Source organism: Prinia subflava, chromosome 2, assembly GCF_021018805.1.
Source record: "Prinia subflava isolate CZ2003 ecotype Zambia chromosome 2, Cam_Psub_1.2, whole genome shotgun sequence".
Taxonomy (NCBI): Eukaryota; Metazoa; Chordata; class Aves; order Passeriformes; family Cisticolidae; genus Prinia; species Prinia subflava.
This window is the reverse complement of record NC_086248.1, coordinates 97,652,281-97,677,611: the sequence shown is the minus strand read 5'-3', so window position 1 is coordinate 97,677,611 and position 25,331 is coordinate 97,652,281. Positions and strand designations below refer to the sequence as shown.

The following is a 25,331-nucleotide window of genomic DNA, read 5'->3' as shown; positions in this document are numbered from 1 at the left end:
AAATTAAAAGTGTATTCTCTGTTTACTATATCTCTCTAGTTCCCTAAGCCATTGTTCGATACCATTCAGCTTTCTCTTCTACTGCGCCATCTCTCTTATGGTTGGAATAGTATCTTTCCATTGGGGCAATAAATGTGTAATTCCACTAAAGCATTTTAGAGGATGATGCAAAGCCTAAACTTTTTCTGTGCTCCATTACCCTGCATATGTGAACAACTCAGGATGTTGGGCAGTAACAAACAAGTTCCATAGCTGTGCATGAGAGAAAATTCCTATGCTTGCTTTTTTTAAAAAAATCCTTCTTTCTCCAAAGCATCTCCTGTTAGGATGGCATCTTCCTTCTCCAGTTTATCATTCTGCATCCTAAGGGCAGGATTTTACTCTTAGATCAAAACAGATGGTTGTTTTCATGAGTTAGAGAAAACAGTGCAGTAGCAGCACATCTCTGCCTCATACATGTAGGGGGTTTTGCAGTTTTTTTGCTGACACAAACAGCAAGGCCCAGCTTTCTCACAGAATTTGTCAAATTCAGCTCATTGGAATGTTCTACAATGGCATTTAGCTCTTAAAGCCTCTTCATACATCAGCAAAAGAAAATTACCCCAAGCCATGCCAAATTAAAGGTGACTGAGAGGTTTTTAACATCTCATGGTAAGAATGGAGGTATGATTAACAAAATACTTCCAGTCCCTGGGAAGATGTGACACAGTCACCATAAGAAAGTGGGTTTTCCAGTTACCTGCAGTTTCTCAAAACAGAGTTTTTATGAATTTCCTTTTTCTTAGAATACCTTTAATTACGTGTTTTAAAAACCAGAAGAAATTCTAAACCAAGTTGTCCGTATGTTGACATTAAAAAGTTATTTCCATACTTGGATTTCAGTGCATGTCATGCCACTATCTCCTGTTGAACCTGATCTTGCTCCTCCTCTATGTTATGGCAGGACAATGAGTTTAGTGAGTGCAGCATTTGGTGCAAATGTGTTTGTATCCTGAAGCAGTGTGTAAGGACTATTGAAATGCCAGAAGACCTCACTAAGAGAGCTATGAAACTGCGAAAAGTGAAGTAATTACTCTTATTGTTTAAAGCTTGTTTTTCCTATTAATCCACTATGATAGAAATGGTCAATTTAAGTAAAAGAGGTGAAGTTTCCCTCCTGACTGATACAACCCATATAGTGTTTCTGTAGCTAAGACTTCAGCCTTCAGTTAAGCCTCCGCTTGTCTTAGTATAGCTTTTCCAGGAATTATTTGTCCTTCAGAATATATTAACTGTATATCCTAGTTTTTACTCTGCATTTCTGAAAGTCGCTTGAACTTGTTGCTGTCAACTGTGTGAGTGGAAGCATCAAAATCTTTAATTCTGTGGTCATTTTCTGACTTCATTTAAGTGGAGTCAGAACGTGACCAGAGGCATTTAAAGTGATGATCAAATTTTCAATGGTTTGAAAACTATTAGTGCACTTAAATAACAAAATAATAGTGTCATTCAGATTTACGCTCTTAAAAATTTTGAAAAAAATGGAGATAGATGTGTTTAACTCCAGGCTCTAATGGGATATTTCTAAACAAAGGCTTTGGAATATTGAGTTGTTATTAAGCATCACTTTCAGCATTCTTGAGTGTTAATTTGGGGCTATTTATTTTAGCAAAAACAGGTTGGTCGCTCACCCGGGGTGAGCAGTATAGAACACCAGCAAGAGATCACTAAATTAAAGGCAGACCTGGAGAAGAAGAGTGTTTTCTATGAAGAGGAACTATCTAAACGTGAGATAATGCATGCTAATGAAATAAAAGGTCTGAAGAAAGAACTGCGAGATGCAGAGAGCCAGCAGCTTGCCCTCAAGAAGGAGATCATGGTTTTGAAAGACAAGTTAGAGAAAACCAGAAGAGAAAAGTGAGTATTGTATGAAATTTACCTTTTTCTAACCCTTTGAAATCTCCTACTATTGTTCCAAACACACTGTCTCTTCCTTGAGTGTAATCCAGACCTTTGCATTTTGGCTGAGCTGATGCCAGGGTTGAAAACTGTCACCTTTAAAAACAGAACAAAAACCTCTGCTTCCTAGTACTGAAACAGTTACTTTTGCACCAAAATTGTTTTATTGGCCGACCATTCCAAGGTGTGTAACTTGAGTTACAGACTTGCAGCTTGGGGTAAGTTGACCCCTGAAGCTTATGTTGCACTTCAAAACAGTTTTTCAACATCTTTCTTTTATTTGGTATTTTCATCTTTTGATGCAAAACTAATGTGTTAGAGATCAAGTATTGTTTACATTTCTGCCAGCACAGGAACAGGCACTTTATGTGAGCTGAGGCTAATCCATGCTGGGTTCCATCCAGTGTTCACATCAGACAGCAGACTACTGTGGGCGTAAGCTGCTTTATCTCTTCTGACATGGTCATTTGTCAGACCTGCTTTTTTTCTCTCCCACATGGTGGAGCTTATAACTGGCCTTGAGATTGTTCCTAGAGGCATTCATCAATAAAAACAAGTTTTTCTGTTGCATGGTGTAGTAGTGGGAATAAGTTATAAATTGAACGTGCTCATGTTCATTCATAAAAATTTCAGAATATTTTATAGACACTAATATAGATGGGTCTTTTTGCTGCTGTAGCAAGATGGCAGGTGAGAGAAACCGTGGAGAAGTCCCTGCTGAGAGCTTAGCCAAACTAAGCAAGCTAGCAAGATCTTTAAATATAAGTAGTAGATTAAATACAATTTTTTCAAAAGGTTTATGCAAATAGAGTTGGAAATGCTGTATCTCTAGTAAATTGTATTCAGCAGGGATTATAAATCATGCAGCCTAGAATGTAATGCATGAACTGTTTCTTCCTAGCATGCAGCTATTCAGTAGGCTGGACCTACTAACAGCACAGGAGTTTGCTACTTTATTTTAGGTGGAGAGGCAAAATTTGCCTCAGCAGCCAGTTTTCATTGTGACACAACTTAATGGTCTTGCTGACCGATGAGTTACAAATGCACAAAAGGCTATTCTGTCTTGTAAAATACAAAAGTAATGGTATGACTCTTCAGCAGTGTCTCAGAAGGAGGACTATTCAATAAAGTATCATGAATACTTCTTTCTGTAGGTTAAAATGTTTGTAAGGATCGTACTTTCAAGCAATGATCACACCAAAAACTTCTTTCCAAATTCTAATGTTGTACAGCTGCAGATATTCTAACTAGATGTCCATTCTAGCTGGTTCTTAAACTCTCTTTCAGTCCGGTCTCTCTCTATAAACAAATAAAAAAACTGGATACACATGTACAGTGAGTGCTGTCATAACCACGTTTCTGTGTTTCAAGCATTTGTTTAAGACAACATTTTAAAGCGTGAGCAGAAATATGTCACATAACCAGCATCTGACACTTGGCTCCTCATGGCAAGGGATGCAGCTTCATGTTAAGGCAGGTGTCCAAGCACACGATTAGTGATTGGTAAAGGCCTGATCTTATCTGTCTTTTGTTAAACAAATCAGCAAAATCTCATGCCAGCATTAGGGCTCCACGGAAAGGCAGAAGTGCCCTGTTCAAGTTATGCTGTGGTTTGACTTCTGCAATTTAGAAGAGAAGTTTAAGCATTAGGAATGCAGGAATCGCTGTTGCTACTCAATATTTGGTAGTTTTCCTTAAAAGAACATAGATTTTCTGTTTCTGCTTATCCATATTGTTTTTAGCTTTTGTACTCTGGCATGAAAACCTTTTTGTGAGTCTTCCAGTAGAGAGGTGTTGAATGTAAGCACTGAAAAAGGAAGCACCTGGAGGCTTTGTGCTGAAATAAGTGGAATTATTCCAACAATAGGCTTGGGTGGGTGTGGAGTTGAAGTGTGCTTATACAGTTTGGCAAAAATATTTTAGTAGTCTAAAAATAATCTTCAGTGCATATTAAAAAAGATCTTGGTAAGAGGATGTGGCTGTATTACTGTATAAGAGGAGTGAATTACACAGGTTATTCTAAGCAAGGATCAGTAAGAGCTTTGACAAAATCTGTATGTAGATTTTTGTGTAACTTGCACATTGGTGGTTTTTGTTTTGCCCTTTTAAAATAGATATTTTTCTTTGTTTCCTTCAATTTTAAGCTTTCTAACTTCTGCTGTTTCAAAAGCATAAGTCTTCAAGGGAGAGATTACCTTCCTGTACCAAATGATTGCACTTTGCTGCAGTCTCATAAACTATATGCTATTAAAGTTGGAAGCAGAGGAACACAGTATCAGGCCAGTGATCTGTGTAGCACAAGATTCCATTTCTTAGAATTGCCATTAGGAAATATTTCAGAAGAAGATGCAGTGTAAAATAAATTACATTTGTAGAAACTCCTTTTAGGCCTGTCATTTCATGATGGATTTATAAAGATTTATAGAACAGCATTTGCTGGTTTTAAATTGTGTGATATAAAGAAGCCTGTAGACTGGTGTTTGTTTCAGGTCTATTTTTCTTGGTTTCAAAGCAGTAAGATAAAATATTTGGCCACTTGGTATAGATGCAATAAAGAACTGGAGTGACAAAATCCTACCATAAAGCAGTATTTCACATTGCTTGCATGTGGTTTGCTGCCGTTTTACTGATAAAAAGAAAGCTGGGTCATGTGTACTTTCTTAACTTGAAGAGGAGACACATAGCTAAGTGTTAGATGAGAGAAGAAGTTTGATGGGAGAGGAGGATGCCAGGCTTCAAAGCAAAAGCATGATTTTGATCTAGCTGCCTGTCCAAGGTACACTTATGGAGTCTGTCACAGTTCTGCTGTTTGCTGAGTCGCTGTTTGGGTGAGATGGATTATAACCACATTCTCCTCTGTTTCAAATTTATCTTCACTTCTGTATTATACTGTAGCACTCTGACTTACTGGGATAATGACAATCACCAGCTGAATTAAGAATGTAAAATATAGAAAATTACAAATATGTTGGGCTCTTCCACTAATCCATAGCATCCTTAATCCACTGCCATTTATGGCTGCTTTGAGCCCTAAAGCCTTAAAGGAATAAATTTTAAACAAATACAGAAAAAAAATCCTAAACAAATCCATGAAAGCTGTGTAAAAGAAATTCATTAAAAGTTAATTTGGTCTTCTGTCTACAAAGTTAGCTTTGAATCTATGCCTTGAAAACAGAAGCAGGACTTTTTATTAATTCCTATGACAGGCAATGCTTTAATCTCTCCCTGCCTTTTGCCTACACTGCTCATCATATGCATGGAATCTGTTGATACAGAAAAGGAGTGGTGGCAAATTTCAAACTTGGCATTTAAACAGTGAGGTAGTATGTAACTTTACTAGGATGTAGTGTTGTATTTCAAAGGATGCCTGCAACATTGAATTTCACCAGGAGTCTAATATGTACTACATTTCAAAGAGTGGTTGAAGCACTAAATGAATTTCAAATTAAGAGTAAAAAATTCAAACCAGCAGTGCTATTAACTGGGTTCACTGCAACCATTGACGTTTCTCATCTTTGGAGGATGTTATCTCAATTATGCAAAGCTGTAGTAGTTGTGCATCTCAGAAAAAGAAACTAGAATGTAATTTATGCTTGCATTGTGTAAAATTCTGATCAATATCTAGAAAAAAAATTGCAGTGCTCAAGACAAGGTTTCCCCTGGATTTTATTTTTACAGATTTAACCTTTACTACTGGACACTTTTTCAAGTCGTTTCAGACTGGACAGTGGTATTTGCTGAGTGGATATTTTCTATATCTGTGGCTTTTATTGTATAGTTCTGTCAATCCACTGATGAACTTTTTGCCAGTGACCCAAATAATTGGTAAAAAGGTGATACAAGGTGCAAGGCTAGTGAATCTGAAAACAGTAGAAATAAGGTGGGAGTTACACATGTAAAACATTGCTGTACACCACTTGAAGGAAATTCCATGGGTTTTCTGGCAGAGAGCCTGCAGCTTCGTTTGTTTTCAGGTTCTCACATTCATTGTGCAAGATCAAAGTTGATATTAAGCAGAATTAGCCAGAGGTTCTCATCTACTGAATTACATCTGTGGGAGAAGGGAAGGTTTGGGGGAAACAGCTACTGTGAGACTTTCTCAGAAAGAATGGTCCAAATTTGCTGTCGAATGTGGTGATATTAGGAATGTGTAAGTTATCCATCCACTTTTGCTCATAGTGAGTATATGATACCCGAATTAACAGTTCAGATATGACTTCTGTGCTGTTCTACATTGCCCAAAGACTATCAGCTTTTCTCATCAGAGACCCAGCCCCAAGTGCTCGGATTTAGCTTCTGTATGCTCTGGTTTCATGTGAGGTCATTTTTGCCTGTCATTCTGTGTGAAACTTGGAATGATAGAAATGCATGTGTTACAATAATGTTCATGTGAGCTGAGAATGTGCCCTGAGCATGTTACAGTGTCAACACATGCTTTGGTCTGCAGGATTACAGCTGCTCATTGTTTAAAGGATACATCTGAAGAATAAAATTTGTATAAGTGGGTTGATAAACATTGGCTTGGTGAAGCTCTGTTAATTTTGTACTGAAGGATTCTGTACTAACTCTAAAATTCAACAGGCGTTCAGTCCTAAAATGGTGGTATATTAAACTGCTTAATTTTAATAATCTGTGCTATTATCAGTGTAGTACTTCCCTTCAACATATGTGTGCATTGATCTCTTTGTGTTTAAATGAATAATGGGGTGAGTTAGAATAGAAAACTTTCTAATTCTGCTTCACTTTATTTCTTAGCCAAAGTGAAAGAGAGGAATTTGAAACAGAGTTCAAACAAAAGTATGAACGAGAAAAGATTCTGCTGACAGAGGAAAACAAAAAACTTACGAATGAACTTGATAAGGTAAGTGCTGATTAGTTGAGCCCTGAATTTACAACTATTGTATGCTGTGTACAAATTGGACAATATGGAGCTGCATTGATTATTACTAACCCTTAACTGAAAGCAGAAACTGATGTTGCACAAAAAATTGGTGATTAATATTAGATATAGAGTATCTACATGCATCTGAACTTGAGAATGCATGTGCATATATATATATATATATATATATATATATATATATATGCATATATGAGTGTTTATGTGTGGAAATGGAATTAGATGGTCTTACATTTTGGTAAGATTAATGCTAGACAGCACTGTAAGCCAACAAAAAGGATTATTTCATTGTATGACCCAAATATAAAAGTACGTTGTTAATGATGTGATTACTTAGAGTACATTTGCATGTCAATCGTTTGAGATACCAGGGGCCCTCCTACCCTTTGAGATTAAGTGTTACTCTGAGATACTAAAAAAATACAAATGATAAGGCATATTAACTGAAGTGTGTTGAGCAAGAAATAATTATGATTCGTGCATTTGGATTGTCTCTTTATTGTTCATTTTGACGGGTTATTCAAGTTCGTTGTGCATTATCCCAAGTCTTGCTAAACTTGTCTATTCCTTTAGTAATGCCTTAGATTTTCTAAAAATATGATGAAAGCACAGTGTTCTTCAAAGTAAGCACGTTTGCATGTCTGTGCTCAAATTACAGTATATTTTCATACCAGTATGGGACAGACAATATATATGTCTATAGTAGGCTTAGTCCAAGAAAACTAAGAAAGAGCCTAGTCACTTTGATAGTTTTTCTGCTCTCCCTCTCTTTTCCCCCATTACCTTTGTATTTTTCTTGTCAAATGACATATAATAAGTAGCCATATTTAAATTATAAGCCTATTTAAATGATAAATAGGGTGTGGAGTTATTCATATTTGGAGTAAAAAGCAAAATAGATTTTAAATTTGCCATTCTTCTATAATTTTGAATTGTTAATATATTTCAGTACTAAAAGAAGCTTTCACCTGAGATTTCATTCTCCTAAGCGGGCCTTCCTGTAAAGTCTATCTGTCTCTGATTCCAATTTGACTTTCTGAATAATTACTTAACATAATAAAGGTTTAGTTCCCAATACCAGCTTGGGTTAGCTGTGGCTTTTGTCTTGCAGAATGTGCCTGTATGAATGGCAGCAATTTGAATGAGAGAGGTTAATTGCTAGGTATAGCATATTGTACTTAGAGATGTGCATTTAATGTCGATTTCCCTGTCTACAAGTCAGTCAAACGAAAAATAAGGGAATGGGAGACACCTGGAGAATCTCAGCACTGTCTCATGCCTGTTCAGTCTCTCTCTCCACACTTACTAAACAAGGGAGAGGTTCAACAATCTTATCTGAGCCATAACAATTTTTATGCCTGTGCTTTGCTCTTCCAGTTTAGATGTTTCTATACAGAACATTCCACATGTATATGGTGCAAAGCAGAAACCTTCTAGGAGTTTTAGAGGTATTTGGAGACTAATTCTCAGAAAACTCATTAAATTGGTAGAGTAAAAACGTTTTTCAAGTCCTTAAAAGTGTCTTTTCAGTACAGCTAAGGTTATACATAAGAAGAGATTGTGGCTTTTATCATTACATGGTGTTTATTGTGATGACCATACCACTTTCTAAAGCAGATGCAAGGTGTGGGAGAGGAGAACATGTGGGTTTGAGTCTGCACAGAGATGGAGTCACAGCAGTTCATACTTTTAATGAGTTGTTTAAATTCTCCTTCAGCTCACCGCCATGTTTGAGAGGCTGAGTATGAATAATCGGCAGCTGGAGGAAGAGATGAGAGACCTGGCTGATAAGAAGGAGTCCGTGGCTCACTGGGAGGCCCAGATCACTGAGATCATCCAGTGGTGAGTGTTCTACTCTCATGGTATGACAGCAACCCCTCAGTGTGTGGTGGGGCTGGTGCTGAGTTTGTCTTTGCACGTGGCACTTGGAAGTGCTGAGGTGAAACCTCACACCCGTCTGGGATTCTGCTGGGGTTTTGGCTGAGATTTTAATAATATACAAATGCAGAAAATTGTGTTCCTCCTTAAGAGCGAAAGTGTCTCACCAAACAGAGCTTTTCAAAGTGCAGGAGAATCATGGCCATTGGGTGTGGCTTGTGGCTATGGAAGAATGCTGAAAGGAATCATGTGCTGAGCTCACGCCTCCGAGAGGGAACAAGCCTGGGAAAAGCAGTGGCTGAGTGTTTTTGTCTCGGCATTAATTTCCTTCATCTGCTTGGCATGTGGCAGAATGAAACAAATACAGTGCAACTTTTATGTGATCTTTTTTACAAGGAGAGTGTTTGAGACTACCACAAAGCCAGTCAAGTGATGTATGTAATGGTACTTTGCTAAATAATGATGTTATCTTTCTAGAATCTTCTGTCCAATTTTAGTAAATTAAAGAGAAGAAGAAAGGTTTAGACTATTAAGAGAAAAAGATTGTGTATTGTAAGTTTCTTGTCTATCTTTTTTTTCCATCTTCATGCCTGTTTGTCTCTCCTCACCTCTCCCCCACCTTTAATGGCCCATTGCAGTGTTTCATATCTACAAAACCAGTTCATTTTCAGACATTTTATTTTACAGATCATCCACTTCTATGAAGACTTCATAATGATATACTAGTATTTTTGTGTTTCTCATTGATTATTCCCTCCCTCTGTTTTTTCTGTCTAGTCTTAGCGGAAAAATCTAATTTGTTGTGTCCAGGCACAAATGGGAAACATTGTTTTAGAGAAACCCAGTTTGACATTGTGTAATGTTCTTTCAGCTTTGTCATCCAGATATAGAGAAGTTTGACTTTTGAATAGTGCCATGTGAATACATAGCAAGACATAAGGGTCATCCTCAGATTTCCAGTGTGTTTTAAGCAACGTTTGTTGCATAAAAGTATGTAACGATGATCTGTTTTACAAAGTCCAATTTGTCTCAAGCATTGTATTTGTAACGGAAGTTAAAAATTTTAAAGGGTCCACTTCGTGTGTGTTCCTTTAAAATTTTATCTCTCATGACAGTGATAGCAGTGGACAACCTGAATCACAAAAATTTTAAAAAAATTATTTAACTGGTAATTTAAACAATGTTTAATTTCTGGCCAACTGGAAATGTTTATTCAGAAAAAAGATCAAGGTAACAAGTGAGACAAGTCTATAATTTCAAATTCCTTATTGCTTTAAGGTAGTGCTTATCTGTCATATTGCACCAAGGTGATCGAGCACAATTTTTCAGATTTACATGTGAAAACACTCATATAACTTAGCAGTTACAGGAAAAGACAAATCAGAATTAATTGTGGATTGTTCCACTTAACACAATGTAAAAATGTACCAATAGCCATTAAGAATGTACCTTCTCCTTTATTTTTATGAGAGTGTTTAATATTTTAAGATGTATTACTGATACGGTTCAGGCAAATAATAAAGCATTTTTCATGTTAGGGATGTCACTGTAAAGGGTAAAAGTGTTGAGTTTTTTATTATCTCTGAAGATACTTAGTGAAAAAAGATCATGCAAGACTTAACTTTCTGAATGACAGGCACAATTTTACTGATCCCTTATGATAATATAGTGTCTTCTAAATAGTACAGAACTAAAAGAGTTATGTGAAATGGGAAAAATAGAAGTAGTGAGGGCAAACATTAAAGGAATTTAAAAAGTTTGGCTTGGTTCCAGTTTTTCATCCTAAACACATCTCAATTTTCCCTCCATACTTTTCTCTGCTTATGTTAGATTTTTTCAGCAATGTGAGGCCTTATCTTAGGTCACATTTTTTCCTTGTTATGTTTAGATTTTTCCATGTGTTACCCATATAATTTGGTCATGTCCATCTGCTGTTCTTAGAATTCAGCACTGCATACTGAAACTAGGCCCTTCTCTGGGGAACATGGGTGCTATATGAAGTATTTAAGGATCTATTATAAATATTTTAAAAGAAAAAACCCACACCTAATTTTGGAGAAAACTAATCCTATTTAATCAGTCAGAAACCTGTGTTTTCCTCAGAGGAACATGCAGTTCAAGTCTGTACCTGTACACATCTTCAGTGTGACAATGGAATGCCTTGGAGATAGCAAAGCAGGGAAGAATTTGTGGGCTCCCTCTTCAAAACTCAACAGATTTCTCACACAGTATTACATTAAAATATGTATTTTGGGTGCATTATTTCCACCTCCTAAAAATGGCCATGTTCTTTTTGTGCCGTGATCCAGGAAGGATAGGAGGCAGTAGATGGAATTAGTTACTGGGTTTGTAAACAGTTTTCTCAGCAGCCTGTAGTAGTTCAAGGGACTTGTTTTAGCCCTGTTTGGAGTAACACAAGCCCAAGAAGTCCCTAAATTCTTTTAAGTGCTTTGCCATCTAAAGGATGACTTTCAAAAAGTCACTTTGTATTCACACTTTGGATGATTAAGATTTTAAGATTTGTTGCTTTCTTCATGATTCCTGGGACCCTTCTAAATTGCTGTTTCTCTCAGATTTTATAACTTGTGAGTAATTTTAATGGTTTATCATATTCCCTTTAGCCTTTCCCTGGTTTCTTACTCTGCTTTATTGCATCTTTAGGAATAATGTATGAAAACCTTCTAATCTTGCTGTTGTTATCTTAAGATACCATAAACAAGGCAATATTTTAATATAAACACTTGTATCAAACTTTCACTGCAAATTGTATTGTGAACTCAACAAACCCTCACGGATCATTCAGCCTTAATGGAGCTATTATATTGACGAGTTTATATTAGCCAAATCACTCATCATTCCTTGACAAGAGTAAGAAATATTGAGGCTTTTATAGTTGGCAATAAATTTTCCTATGGGAGATGGGAAGGAGATTAATTGCGCTGGAGGTTAATGCAGTCATTTTAAAAAGGAATATTTTAAATAGCCGTGGTACTGTAGTTCTGTGCTGTGCAGAAAGGAGGTCGCTGGAAATCTTGGTACTGATTCTCAGCATCCTTGGCAAGAATCTTGACTTGGGAGGGATTAATGTAACCTAGTTGTAGAAGTCCTAAGGTATACAACTCAATAAATTCCATGACTAGTACTCCAGAAGTCTATTTTACTCACCACAGCTTGAAAAGGAAGCCTACACAATTCATATCAGATGGATAATTCTGTGTTGTTGAGTGTGTTTATGTGGATGAGCTGAATCCTACCTCTTTTACCTCTAGAATGGATGTTGGGCTTAGATTCACCTGCCCAGAAGCTGTCACAGTTGTTTACCACACTATTTAGTTAATATTTTCCTTATCAGTCTGATTTTTTGGTACTATTGTTGGTTTTATCATAATTGATTTCATTGAAAAGAAATTCCACCACAAAACCACCACCAAAAGCAAAAAAAAGTACCAATTACCCCCTCCCAACACTTCTAAACTAAATCAAGCCTTTAAAAGCCCTGAAATTTGGGTTGGGGGATTTTTGGTTGTTTTAAAATCAGTGTGCTCTCAGAAAAAAAAGCACGCAAATGTTCACAAAATGTGAACAAAATATAGCAAAAATTCCATGCACATTCAACTGTTAAGAAACTCAAAATGTAAAATTCTGTGTTTGCTGTGTTTGAGGTAAGAATAGTCAGAAATTAATTCTCTCTAAAAACAGAAATTCTGGAGGGCAGGGTGAACTTTCAGGGCTTGGGAGCAGAGGAAAATGTTAAAAAATTTTAAACAAGTCTTTTTAAAAAACAGATTTTATTGGAGACACCAGGGGAAAAATTAAAAATGAAGTTGGAGACTTTGAGCATACTGGTACAACAACAGAAATTTAAAAGCATTGAGAGACTAGAGGAGTCATGACTCTCAGGTTTCCTTGGGGCTTTTAAATCAGGTTAAACAGAGCTTGGTGTAAGACCCCAGGGTGTTAAGACCACTTCTGCTGAGTAAAATTCTTTAGTCCTCTGGGTCCATTTTGTATTGTAAAATACATACACATAGCAGCCAGTGGTCACGTGAAGGTTGTCGGCATGTTGGCTGAAACCAAAAAGTTAAATTTAATTTTACAGGAATTTGTACCATAATGCTCTTCTGGGTTCTTTGCATTAAGGAACTAAGCTTGCAAGGGCAGTTCTATTGAAAACAGAGCAGTTAATCCAAATTTTCAGTAAAGAAAGTGACTGGGTAGAACCTGAAGAACGTTTCTTCCTTAGGGTTCTTGCTGTGCTTGTTAGGGCTCTCTGTCAAAATGAGGAGAGCAACATTACTAAGAGTTAACTTGCCATTCTTGCTCTTTTTTTCTTTCATTTTAGTTTTTTAAAGCCAACCAAATGGAACAACCCCAGCAAAACAGTAACAAACAGAAAAGCTCCAAGTGCTCTTGGGTCCACATAATTTTTGATAACATACGTCATTCTTGAGAGAACTTTGCCATCTAGTGGACAACAAAACCACCTCAGTTCCAGATTGTACTGCTTTGATTTGTTGTCTTCTAGAGCTTGAGGGGTTTCCTCAAGTACAGATATTTGTAAAAATTTACTTTATATTTTCATTTTTCTAGATTTCTGCTCATCTGTGGAACATCTGTCTGAAGTTTTTGCATGTGCAGCTTTTCTGCATTTGGAACCTGAGGGTTCTGTGCACCATAAACTAAATAACTGAAGTGTTTTCTCACCTTCCGTCAGGATTCTTCCTGTGTGGCATCATAAAATTAGACATAGAAATTGGACCCTTTTTTTCTGCAAAGATTTTATGTGTCATTAAATAGAGAAAGTTAAATGCTGATTCCTAAATCTCTTTCCCTCCTCATACATCAGGAAAACTTACTCTCTCACCTTGAGAACCTCACATTCTTTTTATTCCTGCTGAAGCTTTTTTCTTTTTTACAGTGTATTTAATTATGCACCCACCACCTCCAAAAAGCATCTTTAGGTACTTCTCACATCTTTTGCCCACTGTTACAGCCTAAGTGGTTTGTGTAGGCTCAGATAATCTTTATCTGGTTGTCAAAATGTGTCATCCAGAATGTTATGGGAAAAGAAGTTGATATGCTGCTTCCACCAAGTTCTGATGTACCCTGAGAAAAACAGTGACTCATTAATATAAAAATTCCAACTGACTTTAATAATTAGTCAAGACATGTAGGGTTTTCCTAGATGCCTCCTTACCTCATGAACTAAATTATAATCAGGAGGCAAAGAAGAGAAAGCTCAATAAATGCTTGCATTTTTATGCTGGGTGTGAGATTTGTGGAAAATGGTTGCTAATTTTGCTTTTGGCTCTTCTGTATTACAGTAGTGTGTCTTCCCTAGATAAACCTTAAACTGCACACCCAAAAGTCACCACAACCTGCAGATATTTAGCCTTAGGGCTTTTGCAGTGTGATCTTGCCCTAAGGCCACTGTGGGAAAGCTCCTCAGTTCCTCCCTTGCCCATTACATTTCAGAGTATGTATTCCCTGTCTTCCTTGCCTCCTGGCAACTAACCATAAATCTGTGTTGAAACTTTTATTATTAATGGTAAACTTCCAAGTAGCACCTTTTCCATGTTCAGTTGTGTGTATGAACCCCATAGTATCAACCAGAAAAATGTACATTGCCTTACAGGCACGAAGGGGAAACACTTCCTGCTGGAAGGTCATGGCAAGACAAAATCAACCATCTGGAGAACTCTTATCTCCAGTCCAACAGACTTAGGTTTAGGGTTACTTTTAAAGATCAGGAAGCGGGAGTAAGCTAATTCTCATGTATTTTATTCTTGTATTTTATTTCAGCTATTTGAGGTTCTGTACTTAGAGCACATCCTAAACATTTTGGTGTCTGGAGTTGATAGACTTAACTGTGATCAAGCTGTGGTACTACCCTGCTGGTCTCTGAGGCAGCTCAGGGCCTTGCATGAGGCTTGATTGCAGAACTGAGATTGCTCTTCTGTGGGCAAAATTAACATGTTTAGAGCCAGGCATGTAAGGAAATGAGGTGGGAGGGGTGGTGCTGGGGTTTCTTCTGTTTGTTTGTTTTAGACTTTTCATAAGTTATTTAGTTTCAGTGAGTTAATTTTTTAGCAACTTTCTTTTCTATGTTAACACCTGAGGCAAAGTGAAGAAAGAACCTTCTGTTGTGATTAATCACAGAAAGTTGTTGTTCTTTCTTTGTAACTGATGATCAAAGAATCTGAAAACAGGCATGTCTCCTTGTTGTCTTTGCACCCAGAAAACATGCCTGAATAGAAAACAAGCTCGGTGGATGAGAGAGCCTCTTCTGGTTTATGCTGTTTAATAACATTAAAAGTAGACTCTCCCTGTTTAATTAGCAATTCTTGAAGTAACATCACTGTTTAACTGCTAGTTCTCATAGTCAATTGGTACAGTAAAGTTAACCACGACTTCCAATATTATCTGAACAACTGAATTATTGGTTGTGAATTTTGTCTTAATTTACTCCCTAAAAATAGGTTGAAAGATTTCTTTCTCACAGTCTCAAATTCAAATAGGTAGTGATAGGTAGTTCTTTAATTTTCATTCTTTGTCTTAGTGATGGATATTGTTTAATGGAACTTCACAAAGCAGCAAAGAATTAGTTCTGTGTGGTTCTCAGGTTGGACTTCCGCTGTTACTTTTATCCTTATGTTTTATGTATTCTTTTTGTATTCTATATTGATCTGTTTCTGGTTTTTGGCCTGTTGAAGGGACTTCTGTTTTGTCTTCAGATTCTTTGGTTAAAACACCTTATTTTTCTTGTAATCATTCAGGGTAAGCGATGAAAAAGATGCTCGAGGTTATCTTCAAGCCTTGGCCTCTAAAATGACAGAAGAGCTGGAAGCCCTGAGGAACTCCAGTTTGGGTGCAAGAGCTACAGTAAGACTTTACTTTCATATGTCAGAAGGGTTTTTGTTTGAAAAAAACACTGATTTGACAGTTTCAGCTGCAGCAATAATCTGTCTGTAGAGTCTATGCTAATTGAAAGTTAAATTTTCCCAGAGCTTCTGAATAACCAAATATCAAATTTATTTTTTATCAATTAATTAAACATCAATATCTCTATAATGTGATTTTATCTATGTTATGGTTGAAGTATCTACTTTATAATCATATATGAATTTGTTGAAGGAAATTACGCTTTTGTTCATAAGATCTTCAAGTCTTTCCCTTGTGAAGTGTGGATGTCCTTCATAGCTGTCATCTGAATTGAGGCACATCAAAAACAGATTTCACAAAATCTCTTTACTTTTGAGATCAGCATAAAACATAAAATTTGTTACTCGAATTCAGAAATACTACTACTGACACTACTCTTAATTTTAGATTATTTTGGAATGAATGAACTCCTACACTGAGGACATAATCGAGTGAGAAATGTAGCTGTTGAAGTTAGTTACATTCCCCATGTTCAGCTTCTTTTCCTCTTACACTTTCTGCTCGCCTTTTTGATTCTTTCCTAGGACATGCCGTGGAAGATGCGGCGCTTTGCAAAGCTGGATATGTCTGCAAGGCTGGAGCTCCAGTCTGCTCTTGATGCTGAAATCCGAGCCAAACAGGCTATTCAGGATGAGCTGAACAAAGTCAAAGCTTCCTGTATCTCCACAGAGTGGTAAGACTGAGTTGTTCTGATGCAAATTTACTTTGATACCTCCCAGGAAATGTCATCAAATCATTATTTTATCTACCTTGTCTGTGGAATTTGATCATGAGTGATATGCCAGTTTCATGCACTCAGATGAGAAGAAACCCCAACATCTCTCTTCATTGTTTGAGCAGCTGAACACTTACTGGGGAAACTTGAAATCTTGGAAGACTTTCAGAGAGAATGCTTTCTCTTTAATAATATGATCTCTCTTAGTTGTGATAACGAATCCAAATCCATAGTTTGGGCTTGTGTATTAGAATATATTTTTTTCCATTCTGCTGATAGCTGCACTGGGTTAGCTGACTAAAATCAATTACTGCATTCTGATTAGCACAGTTAGAAGTAGTAACAGTTAATGGACTATTATGAATTCTTTTATTCCTTCCTCAGACCTCTGTCTTTCTCACTTCTACCTCACTGCCCGCACAACAGAATTTATTCTGAGTTGTGTGAATGCCTGAAAGAGGGGTTGGTAGGAAGTCATTCCATTTCTAGGTGTCCAGCTTCAGCTCAGAGCACTGGTGTGTTTTGCAGCTTTAGGACAGCAGCAGGACAGAGCTAAGATTCAGGTAACCTGTAAAATGGGAACATCTGGTTCACCTACCTTGAATGTTTTTCAGGCCAGGTAATGTGAAGACAGGCAGCATTGGAAATTGTGTAAGAACAGGAGAACCAGTGTTTGCTTTGACAGGCAAGACTGAGAAATGTGCTCAAATTGCAGAGTAGTGTTACCCCTCAGCTGTGAGTCAGAAAGCACAGAAAGAAAATTGTTCAACTGAATCTATTAGTATCACAGGTACATAAATAACAAATAAATTTTAATGGAAAACAGGACTTTCTAAAACATAGAAATACATACAGTCTTTTTTTCTCATTCACAAGATAAAAGCTCACGAAATTACTTAGAAATTAGAAACATGAAAAGCATGACCCTATTTACTAGATAAATGGCTTTTTTTCTGTAAACTGAACTGGTCCCAGTAGATTTCTTCTGGCATTTGAAGACATCAGGAACAAGAGTGACTTGTATCTTGGGTTCTCAATACTTACATACATTTTTTGTATTCTTTTGAAGTAAATTGCAAGAATCTGAGAAGAAGAACATGGAACTTTTGGCAGACATCGAAAGGCTGAAAAAGGAGACAGAAGAGCTTAGATCAGAAAAGGGTATGGCAACTGATATTGAAGTAAATAGTGTGTCACATTGGTGGGTGCATCTTATCAATCAAGTGTCACATCAAAACTAAAATATGGTACCAACATGTGAGCACAACACTTGCGTGTCAAGATGTGCCCACAGTAGTTGCATTTGCACTTCTAATACTTGTAATAAGCCTCAGTTTTGTTGGTACCTTTGAACCAGTAAGGTATTATTTGAGTTGAGGCTGCATTGTTTTTATTTGGCCTGGGTATGGTGATTTACTGCTGGAAAACTGTTAGAATATAGCTACATTTCTAACCTTTTCTCCTTTATGATGGGTGAAGGTATTCAGACATCAATACTGATCATAGTGTTGTTCATCTCTGAATGTTTTGGGCCTGTCTACACAGAGAGTAAACAACTGCAGAAGAATTCATAGCATTGTTTGTTTGTGGAATACCTTCATTGACAGGCTTTGCAGCCACATAGTGAGCAGTGTGGTCATGACTGCTTTGCTGTGGTTTTAAGAGTATGTTCTGGAATTACTGTTGCATCTGTCCAACTATTTTGCATTGTTGCTGGGAGAAGAGACTTTTTTGGTAATTCTGCAATGAAAAAAAACCATTTAAGAGTTGATTAATGATTTGGCTGATTCTTTGCAGTTTCTGTAGTAGCTCTAATATTTGTGTCTTATGAGTCTCATGGGAAAAAGTATTTTTCAGACCAAATGGAATTCCCTAATTTTCTGTAGGGAGCTATGTGTACTCCAGAATTTAAATACCCTGGCAACAATTGCTGCATTGGGATGTCAAATATTGTTCAGCTTTTCCAACTTAATGGTCAATAATGTCAATAAAGTATTATAGTTTACATTCATCTCCTATATATAGGTCTCCCAGCACTGACTGACTAGTAAAAATAATTCAAACCTATACAGAACATTAAAAGTGGTGCAAATTAGCAAATAAGACTTAGGGAATTGATACTCTCTCGTCTTGATGCTTAGCACTGATACCAGGATTATGCTGCCTCCAAGAGCTTGCAGAGAAGCTCTTGATAGCATCTCCCTGGAGACAAAAATACTTTGTCATGTTTAGCTTTCATGTTCTTGAACTTGCTTAAATATTATGTGTGATTACTTCTGAACTCTTCCTTTGTGTTAAATAATGTTATGAATTTACAATTCATATTTTACCCTATTTTTTTTCCAGTTTTTAAATCCTTATTTAAAACCTTATAAAAAATCTTATTTGTTGGTGAAATAAACATTTACTCTTTGCTGAAACAAACAAGCAAAAGCAAGTACCATTCAAGGAAACATTAGTCATGTTTCTTAACAGAATTATATTAGTAATATTCTACTACAATTATTCAAATAGTCTGATAGAAATGCACCTTAATCTAAATCATTACCATCTTTGATTTGGATTTCTCTTAAAAGAAGAAATATATTGCTGTTTGAATTATGAACTGTATAGAAGATTCAGATGTAGTTAAGGTACAGTGGCAGAGTAACTTGCAATGTGTGGAAGTTGATTTCTAGGAAGGAATTGTTTGGATTAGCATCTAATCCTTTCCTGTTTATAAGTATGTTCCAGAAATTTAGGCAGGTGGGGAAAAGATTGCTGAGAGTATTCCATAAAGTTGTTGGTAATTTGAAATCTGGTTTTAGTATCTTACTGTGATTTCAGTGTATTTATATTTTAAAGAGGAAAGGGTTCTTTGTAACTTCATTCACTGTGGGTTACATTTAGAACATATAGGGTGATATGGCTAATTAGGGCAAGACACTGACATTTTTAAAAAGAAATGGGTAACTTCTGATAGCACCGTTGTTTTGAGATGCACACAGTCCTGCAGGCTCTGGGCATAATAAATATATATAAGTACATGCATATAATGTGTTTATAGCATTGAGAAGAATAGAGTTTGTGCACGTCTGTGAAGTACAAACACCCACACAGCAACTTGAATGATAAAAGAAGAAGAAATTAAAAAATACCCGTTGGAGCAAGTTAAAGTAAGAGCCGATGTGTGCCAGCCTCTGCAGCTCCGGGGCGCAGCGTTCCTGCTCCGCTCGCTGGCTGAGCGTCATTAAATGGTGTGGTGTGACAGAAACATCTGAAGCTGCACCCAGGACTGTGGGACTGCTGGGCACTCAGCAGGGAGAGGTGGCAGGCCCAGAGCGTGCCTCAAGGAACCCACCTTGTTGGGAAATGCCGTGTTTTTGATGGCTCCAGCTGTCCTGCTGCAGTGGCACATCCCACGTGTCACCAGAGCAGGAGTGGCACTTGCTGCATTACTGTGTGGTGCAGATGGTCACAAGCACCTTAGAAACCCGCTGCACAACAGATACAGTGCGTGTTTCCACATGGAACTCACACCACACACATCCTAGCTTGGGAAAGAGTGATTAAACGTGTGCTTGTCCATTAAAAAAAAATCATTTTCTTTTAAAGGAAGGTAAACCAAATGTGCAGCTTATTTCAAACCATGTAGTTGTTTCAGGTGGACACTCAAAACTCTGATTCAGCAAGGCAAAGGTCCTCCATGAGAAGGTCGTTTTTTCTGTAGCTTAAAAACCTGCTGCTGTTTTCTAGGTGTAAAGCACCAAGACTCACAGAATTCTTTCTTGGCATTTTTGAATGCGCCTACCTCTGCTCTGGATCAATTTGAAGTAAGTGCACAGCTCTTCTAACTCTGTTAGTCAGTGGAACTGCTGTTGTATGCAGGTTCTCTGCATATTTCCTGAGAGTTTTCTCCTGTATTTTAATTGTATTGCACCAATAATATTTGTGTATAATTATACCTGAAAATTGTTTATCATTTACAGTGCTGGCTGTCTTCTCTTGAATGCTTGCGAATTCTCTCTCAAATCTTGAATGCAGAAATTTGCTTGATTTTGCAGTGAGCATGAAAAGCATAGTTGTTCAAATGGCTTTTCTTTGTATTCAGAAAAATGCTAAGTAATGCAGGTAGTGGTTTGATAAAAACAAGAAAATACTAAATCATCCTTGACTGTATCCCATGAAGTCATTTGTACTCTTCATTAGGTTGTTTTCGTCATCTGTTCATTTTACACAGATCTGTAAAATCCAGATAATTGCTATTCATTTCCTCTCCACAGATCTTTTTATTTAGAAAATTTATCTGTTTAATACCTTTATCACTTCTAGACAAAAGAATAGGTAGAAAGCCTGGCAGGAAAAAAAATGAAACAATACTATACAGTTATTATCTTCTTTTCTAATCAACAGTAAGCAAAGCATCATCTTTCTTTTAAAAGAACAACTGAAGTGAAATATTGGTCAAACTGAATTCAGAGGATACAGGGCACCACCTTTACAGTTAGACAGTAATCTAAAGTTTGCCCTTTTTTTCTGATGCAGATATAGGGTCATCATTTTTTGCTATGAAAGAGCATCCCTGCTGTTACTGATGTCCCAGAATTCTTTCTTTTCATTATGTATTCACTAATCCATTGTTTTTTCCTGAAGTCTTCACAATTAACATAGTTTTAAAATTTCTTTTTTAATAATTTACCTTATAAATTACTTTCAGTATAAGAATCCTGTTGAGAGTATAGCAATAATACTTTATTGAGTAAATGCTGCAGAAACACTGGTTTCTTTACAGATTGTACATTGATTAATTGTCTATGAAAGGCAATTAATGAGAACTGACTAAGGTAACTATTACTGCCACTTGTTATTTACAGTTCTTTATTTTTGCACTTTTATTTATATTGAACAGTCTTCTTCATCCTTTTCTTTCTCTCTCTCTCTCTTTTTTTTACTGCTGTTTTCATTAAAATAGGATTCCTTTTCCTCCTCTTCATCCTCATTGATTGATTTTATGGATGACGTAAGTCTGACTTTCAACCCAGTAAATCCCTCAATAACAGATCAGTTGATTGATTTGGAATATTCAAACATTAATGCAGTCAACTAAAAAAAAATCTGCAAGTGCAGTGGAGAACAAAGTATTTCTGTGATAGCACCCTTACACCTATTTATATAGATAGGTGTTTCGTTTTGAAATAAATGCTTTTCTTTAAGTGCAGGTGAAGAATTCATAATTGCAAACAGTTTTTCTGATGGGGAAAAGCTGCTTTTAGGCCTTGTCTGTTGATATGGCCTGTGAAAAGCACTTCTAAAATCATCAGCACATTTATGTATTTAATTCCTTTGCTTCATCTTAGTCCTTTATCATGAGTTGTTTCCATAAGTTTTCTAATCACTTCTCTTCAAATGTTTCCCTTGCAGACAGTTAATTCCTGTTTGCTCAAATAAAATATTTTCTCTTTTTTATCCTGCATTGTGAGAAGTCATTTTCATGGTGACTGAAGTGAACTTACTACTTTTTATTGCCATTTGAGATGCAGGTTTTCTGTCAGGACTTTGTTTAAATATTCCCACTAGTTAGTTGCATACTAAGGGAATTGAGTTAAAAGCTGAAAATTGACTGCATTATTTTTCTTCCAAACTGAATAGTAGGCCCAGAAATATTAATAAAATATTTGAAATCCAGGTGTATAGAGCCCCATCCATTACAGCTCTGTAGGAATGATTGTGTGTGTCTGTCTGTGCTCGTAGATGTGTTGATACATATTATACATACATACATTCATATATTTATACATATAAATGTTTAACACAGTGTAATCCTATTGGCATTGAAATGAGATAAAATTAATATTGTTTGAGAAATGTCTGCTGTGAAGGGTGTGGCAAAAGGGATGAGGGGCTTTTTCTGGCCTTTTCAGCTGCTTTCATTTCCTTTTATATACTCTGAAAAAACGCTTTTCTTCTGGATGTTTTCTCTGTAAATCAGATTTATACCCCAGACAAAATGTGAAGGTTCATTTGTGGTGTCATAGTAGAAGACATTTTTACATTACATGCATTTTTGTATAGCATACAGAAAGCTTCTGGCTTGCTGATGCTGTTGGAGTTCTCTTACACACACACACACAAAAAAAAAAAAAGGCAAAAACCATACAATTTCCTGTCATGTAAATCCATAAGAAATGAGTAATATTTATATTCTTTACTGGATTAAAGAAAATATGCTCTATGTTACCTGAGTATTATGAACACTCAGTTTGTATCAGCAAGTTCTTGAACAGAAATTTATCTTTTATAATATCTAAAATACTCCTCTAAAACCTACTAAAAGAGAAATAAAGAACATACTGGCAGTTGCTGATGATGTTCTATTTTGCAAGGAGAAGCTTAGGACATGGATATTTTCCTGGTTGCTATCTAGTTAATTTTGAAGGACTTCAGTACTTTATTCTGTATTTATTGTTGCCTTTTTTTTGTTGTTGGTTTTTTTTTTTAAGAAGGCAGCATTTTTTTTCACAAGCATTTTGACAATTTTTTTTTCTTTATGCAAGTCAGTAATTTTCAACTGCTGGCATTCATCCTTTAATAGCAATTCTTTTTGATTGGGCCACTCTGATCAGATCTTTGCAGATACCCACCTTTTAGTCTTGGATAAAGTTTCCGGTATTAATATTTATATTGTTGCATGCAGTTTGCTTACTGCACGTGGATTCAAACTGCCCCTGTTCCATCTTCAATTTGAATTCAACAGGAGTGGTTTTTTCCTCAGTTGCACTGGGCAAAAGTATGTCTCTGGGCTGGACTGGCCAAGGGCTTATGTCTCTAATACCAAGGCAGAATTCTCTCTCATCTGACAAAACTGCAGAAAAAGAAGAGTTGACTGCTCAAAGATGGGAAGAGGACTTTGCAGAGAAATACAAGACATTCTGTCTTTGTTAGAAAGAGAGATAAAGCTGTTATCTGTGTTTTAGATGAAGAGTAATATTCAGTTGTGCTGTGAAAGTCAGTTCTGCATCTTTGATTTATTGGACAATCACTTGATTCACTCATAGCATAATTTATAGTCTGAATTATCTAAATGAATGGTTATTTATGATTTAGCTCATTGAGTTGGTTTAGTATCAATATATTAGATGGACTTAAAATATCCCTGCCCGCTGGATGTGACCTCCATTCCCTTCCCAATGACTCTTACTGGCAGCAGTTACCTTGAAGGGCAGCATTTCTTGCAGCATCTCCAGAGGAATTAATTTCTCAGTCAAACTTTAGAAGTGTGAGGGTTCATTGAATTCTTTATACTAAGACCAAGGAGGAATTAGAAGTCCTCAGGCCAGGCTCATGCAGTGCTGCAGTATTGCATGGGGTTCAGGAAAACCTCTCTTGTAATCAAGAACCCCAAGTAAGTATTTCTAATGGCCTGGATTGTTTCTTCAGACTCTCTGCCTCTTCAAGGAAGGATGGAGAGCATGTAAAATAATGTGCAGATGCAGTTGCATAGCATTCCTTGCAGGATCTCTGAAGTCTGTTTGGCACACAGATGTGCACACAGTGTTGGGTTTCCTAGGGTGGGTGTATCTTGTGTGTCTGCCATCCAAATAACATAACTATTTATAGCACTCTCTGAACGACTGGAGCTAATTCTAATTTTTCTGATGAGGAAAACAGTAGTTTTGCAATTTGTGCTGGAGAGAAAGAAAAATAGATGTCCTGCTGCCTCTGTAGCTTGCAGGTGCTGAGGAGAAAGTGGTAGCTCACTGCTCAGATGAGTAGCACTTGCTGTTGGTTCCTGTCTTGAAAAGATGCTGGGTCAGGTTGGCAGAAGTGTTGCCTAAATCCTCATAGCTGTGACAGCCCACACATTCAGAAAAAAATCGTTTTATGTCCTCTGCACACAGGGGAGCAGGAATGTGTTTGCAGTCCCTGAGTTCCAAACTTGGTGGGGTGGGAAATCACTCCCAGTGACTCTTAAGAGACTAAACCCTTGCTGCTGTTTCTCCTGTGTGTTGCAGGCTGTCTCAGTAACACTGTCTAAGTGTTGTCTCCTGTGTTCACTAAAAGTGTCTGACAGTGGAACTGTTGGGTTTTGTTTCTTTGCCAGGTGGATCTTTGTGTATCTCACTAGCTGTGAGAAGCAATTAACTTGTTTCATTTAAGGATGAATGTGTGATTATTTCATAACAATAAAGTGGAATCCCATTTTCCCGTGACAAAATTATTTTTTCCACATGCTCAAAAATAGTGTTTTTTTCCCTGTTGCTAACATATTAGAAATAGATTTCTTAAGTCCTCCTGCAGTCTGTCCTCACATGCAGTCCCCATGGGCTTTGGCTAGACTAAACAAATCTGAACTCTGTAAGTAGCCACAGAATAAATTGTGTTCTCAATTCTTATTATTGAACAGAATAAATCATAGTAGTTTGTGGTGAGAGCCTTGACTTTACCTTCACTTTCATAATAAAGTTGAGTAAATCTGGTTCATAATGATACTTTAAATTGGACATATTGTGCCTCCAGTAGATGACTTCATCCATCTTGTTCAAAGCACAGAGATGCCAACTGCAAATTAATGGTGCAGTGTAGTTTGCAATTTCGCTGCTATTGTACAGTGTAAGACTGTGGACTTGGAATAGTTGTTCCTTTTTTTTTTTTATGTTTCTTCCTTCTTGATGGCCCAGAATAGCTTTTAAAAATACTAGTAATGATAAACATGCTTGTGTGTGTGTAAACACTACCTCTGGAGATACAGTGAGGAATTGTGAGGTGATGTATCTGTCAGTGTTTGGTTTTGTAACATATTCTCCTCCTTTCTTTGTTAAAGCGCTCTCCTTCCTGTATTCCAGCTAACAAAGGCAGACGTGTAAGAGGCTGTCTTACTCTATATGGCCCTTTATTTCTTGCCTGTTGTGTCCATGCCTATGTTTAATGTATGGATTGTGTATTTACCTCACTGCATGTCTTGTGCTGCTGCTGCTGCTG

At 36.8% G+C, this 25,331-nt stretch overlaps 1 protein-coding gene across 5 annotated transcripts in view; it reads left to right on the top strand.

The window, feature by feature from the left end:
• Window positions 1–25,331, top strand: part of CDC42BPA (CDC42 binding protein kinase alpha) — a 180,341-nt gene that overhangs the window by 118,466 nt on the left and 36,544 nt on the right. For all 5 annotated transcript variants that reach the window (XM_063391149.1, XM_063391146.1, XM_063391145.1 and 2 more), the window contains 7 exons: window positions 1,649–1,896; window positions 6,694–6,799; window positions 8,556–8,680; window positions 15,493–15,598; window positions 16,183–16,331; window positions 17,443–17,534; window positions 20,109–20,185. In XM_063391149.1, the coding sequence (XP_063247219.1) occupies window positions 1,649–1,896; window positions 6,694–6,799; window positions 8,556–8,680; window positions 15,493–15,598; window positions 16,183–16,331; window positions 17,443–17,534; window positions 20,109–20,185 (903 nt within the window). The remainder of the gene's footprint in view (window positions 1–1,648; window positions 1,897–6,693; window positions 6,800–8,555; window positions 8,681–15,492; window positions 15,599–16,182; window positions 16,332–17,442; window positions 17,535–20,108; window positions 20,186–25,331) is intronic.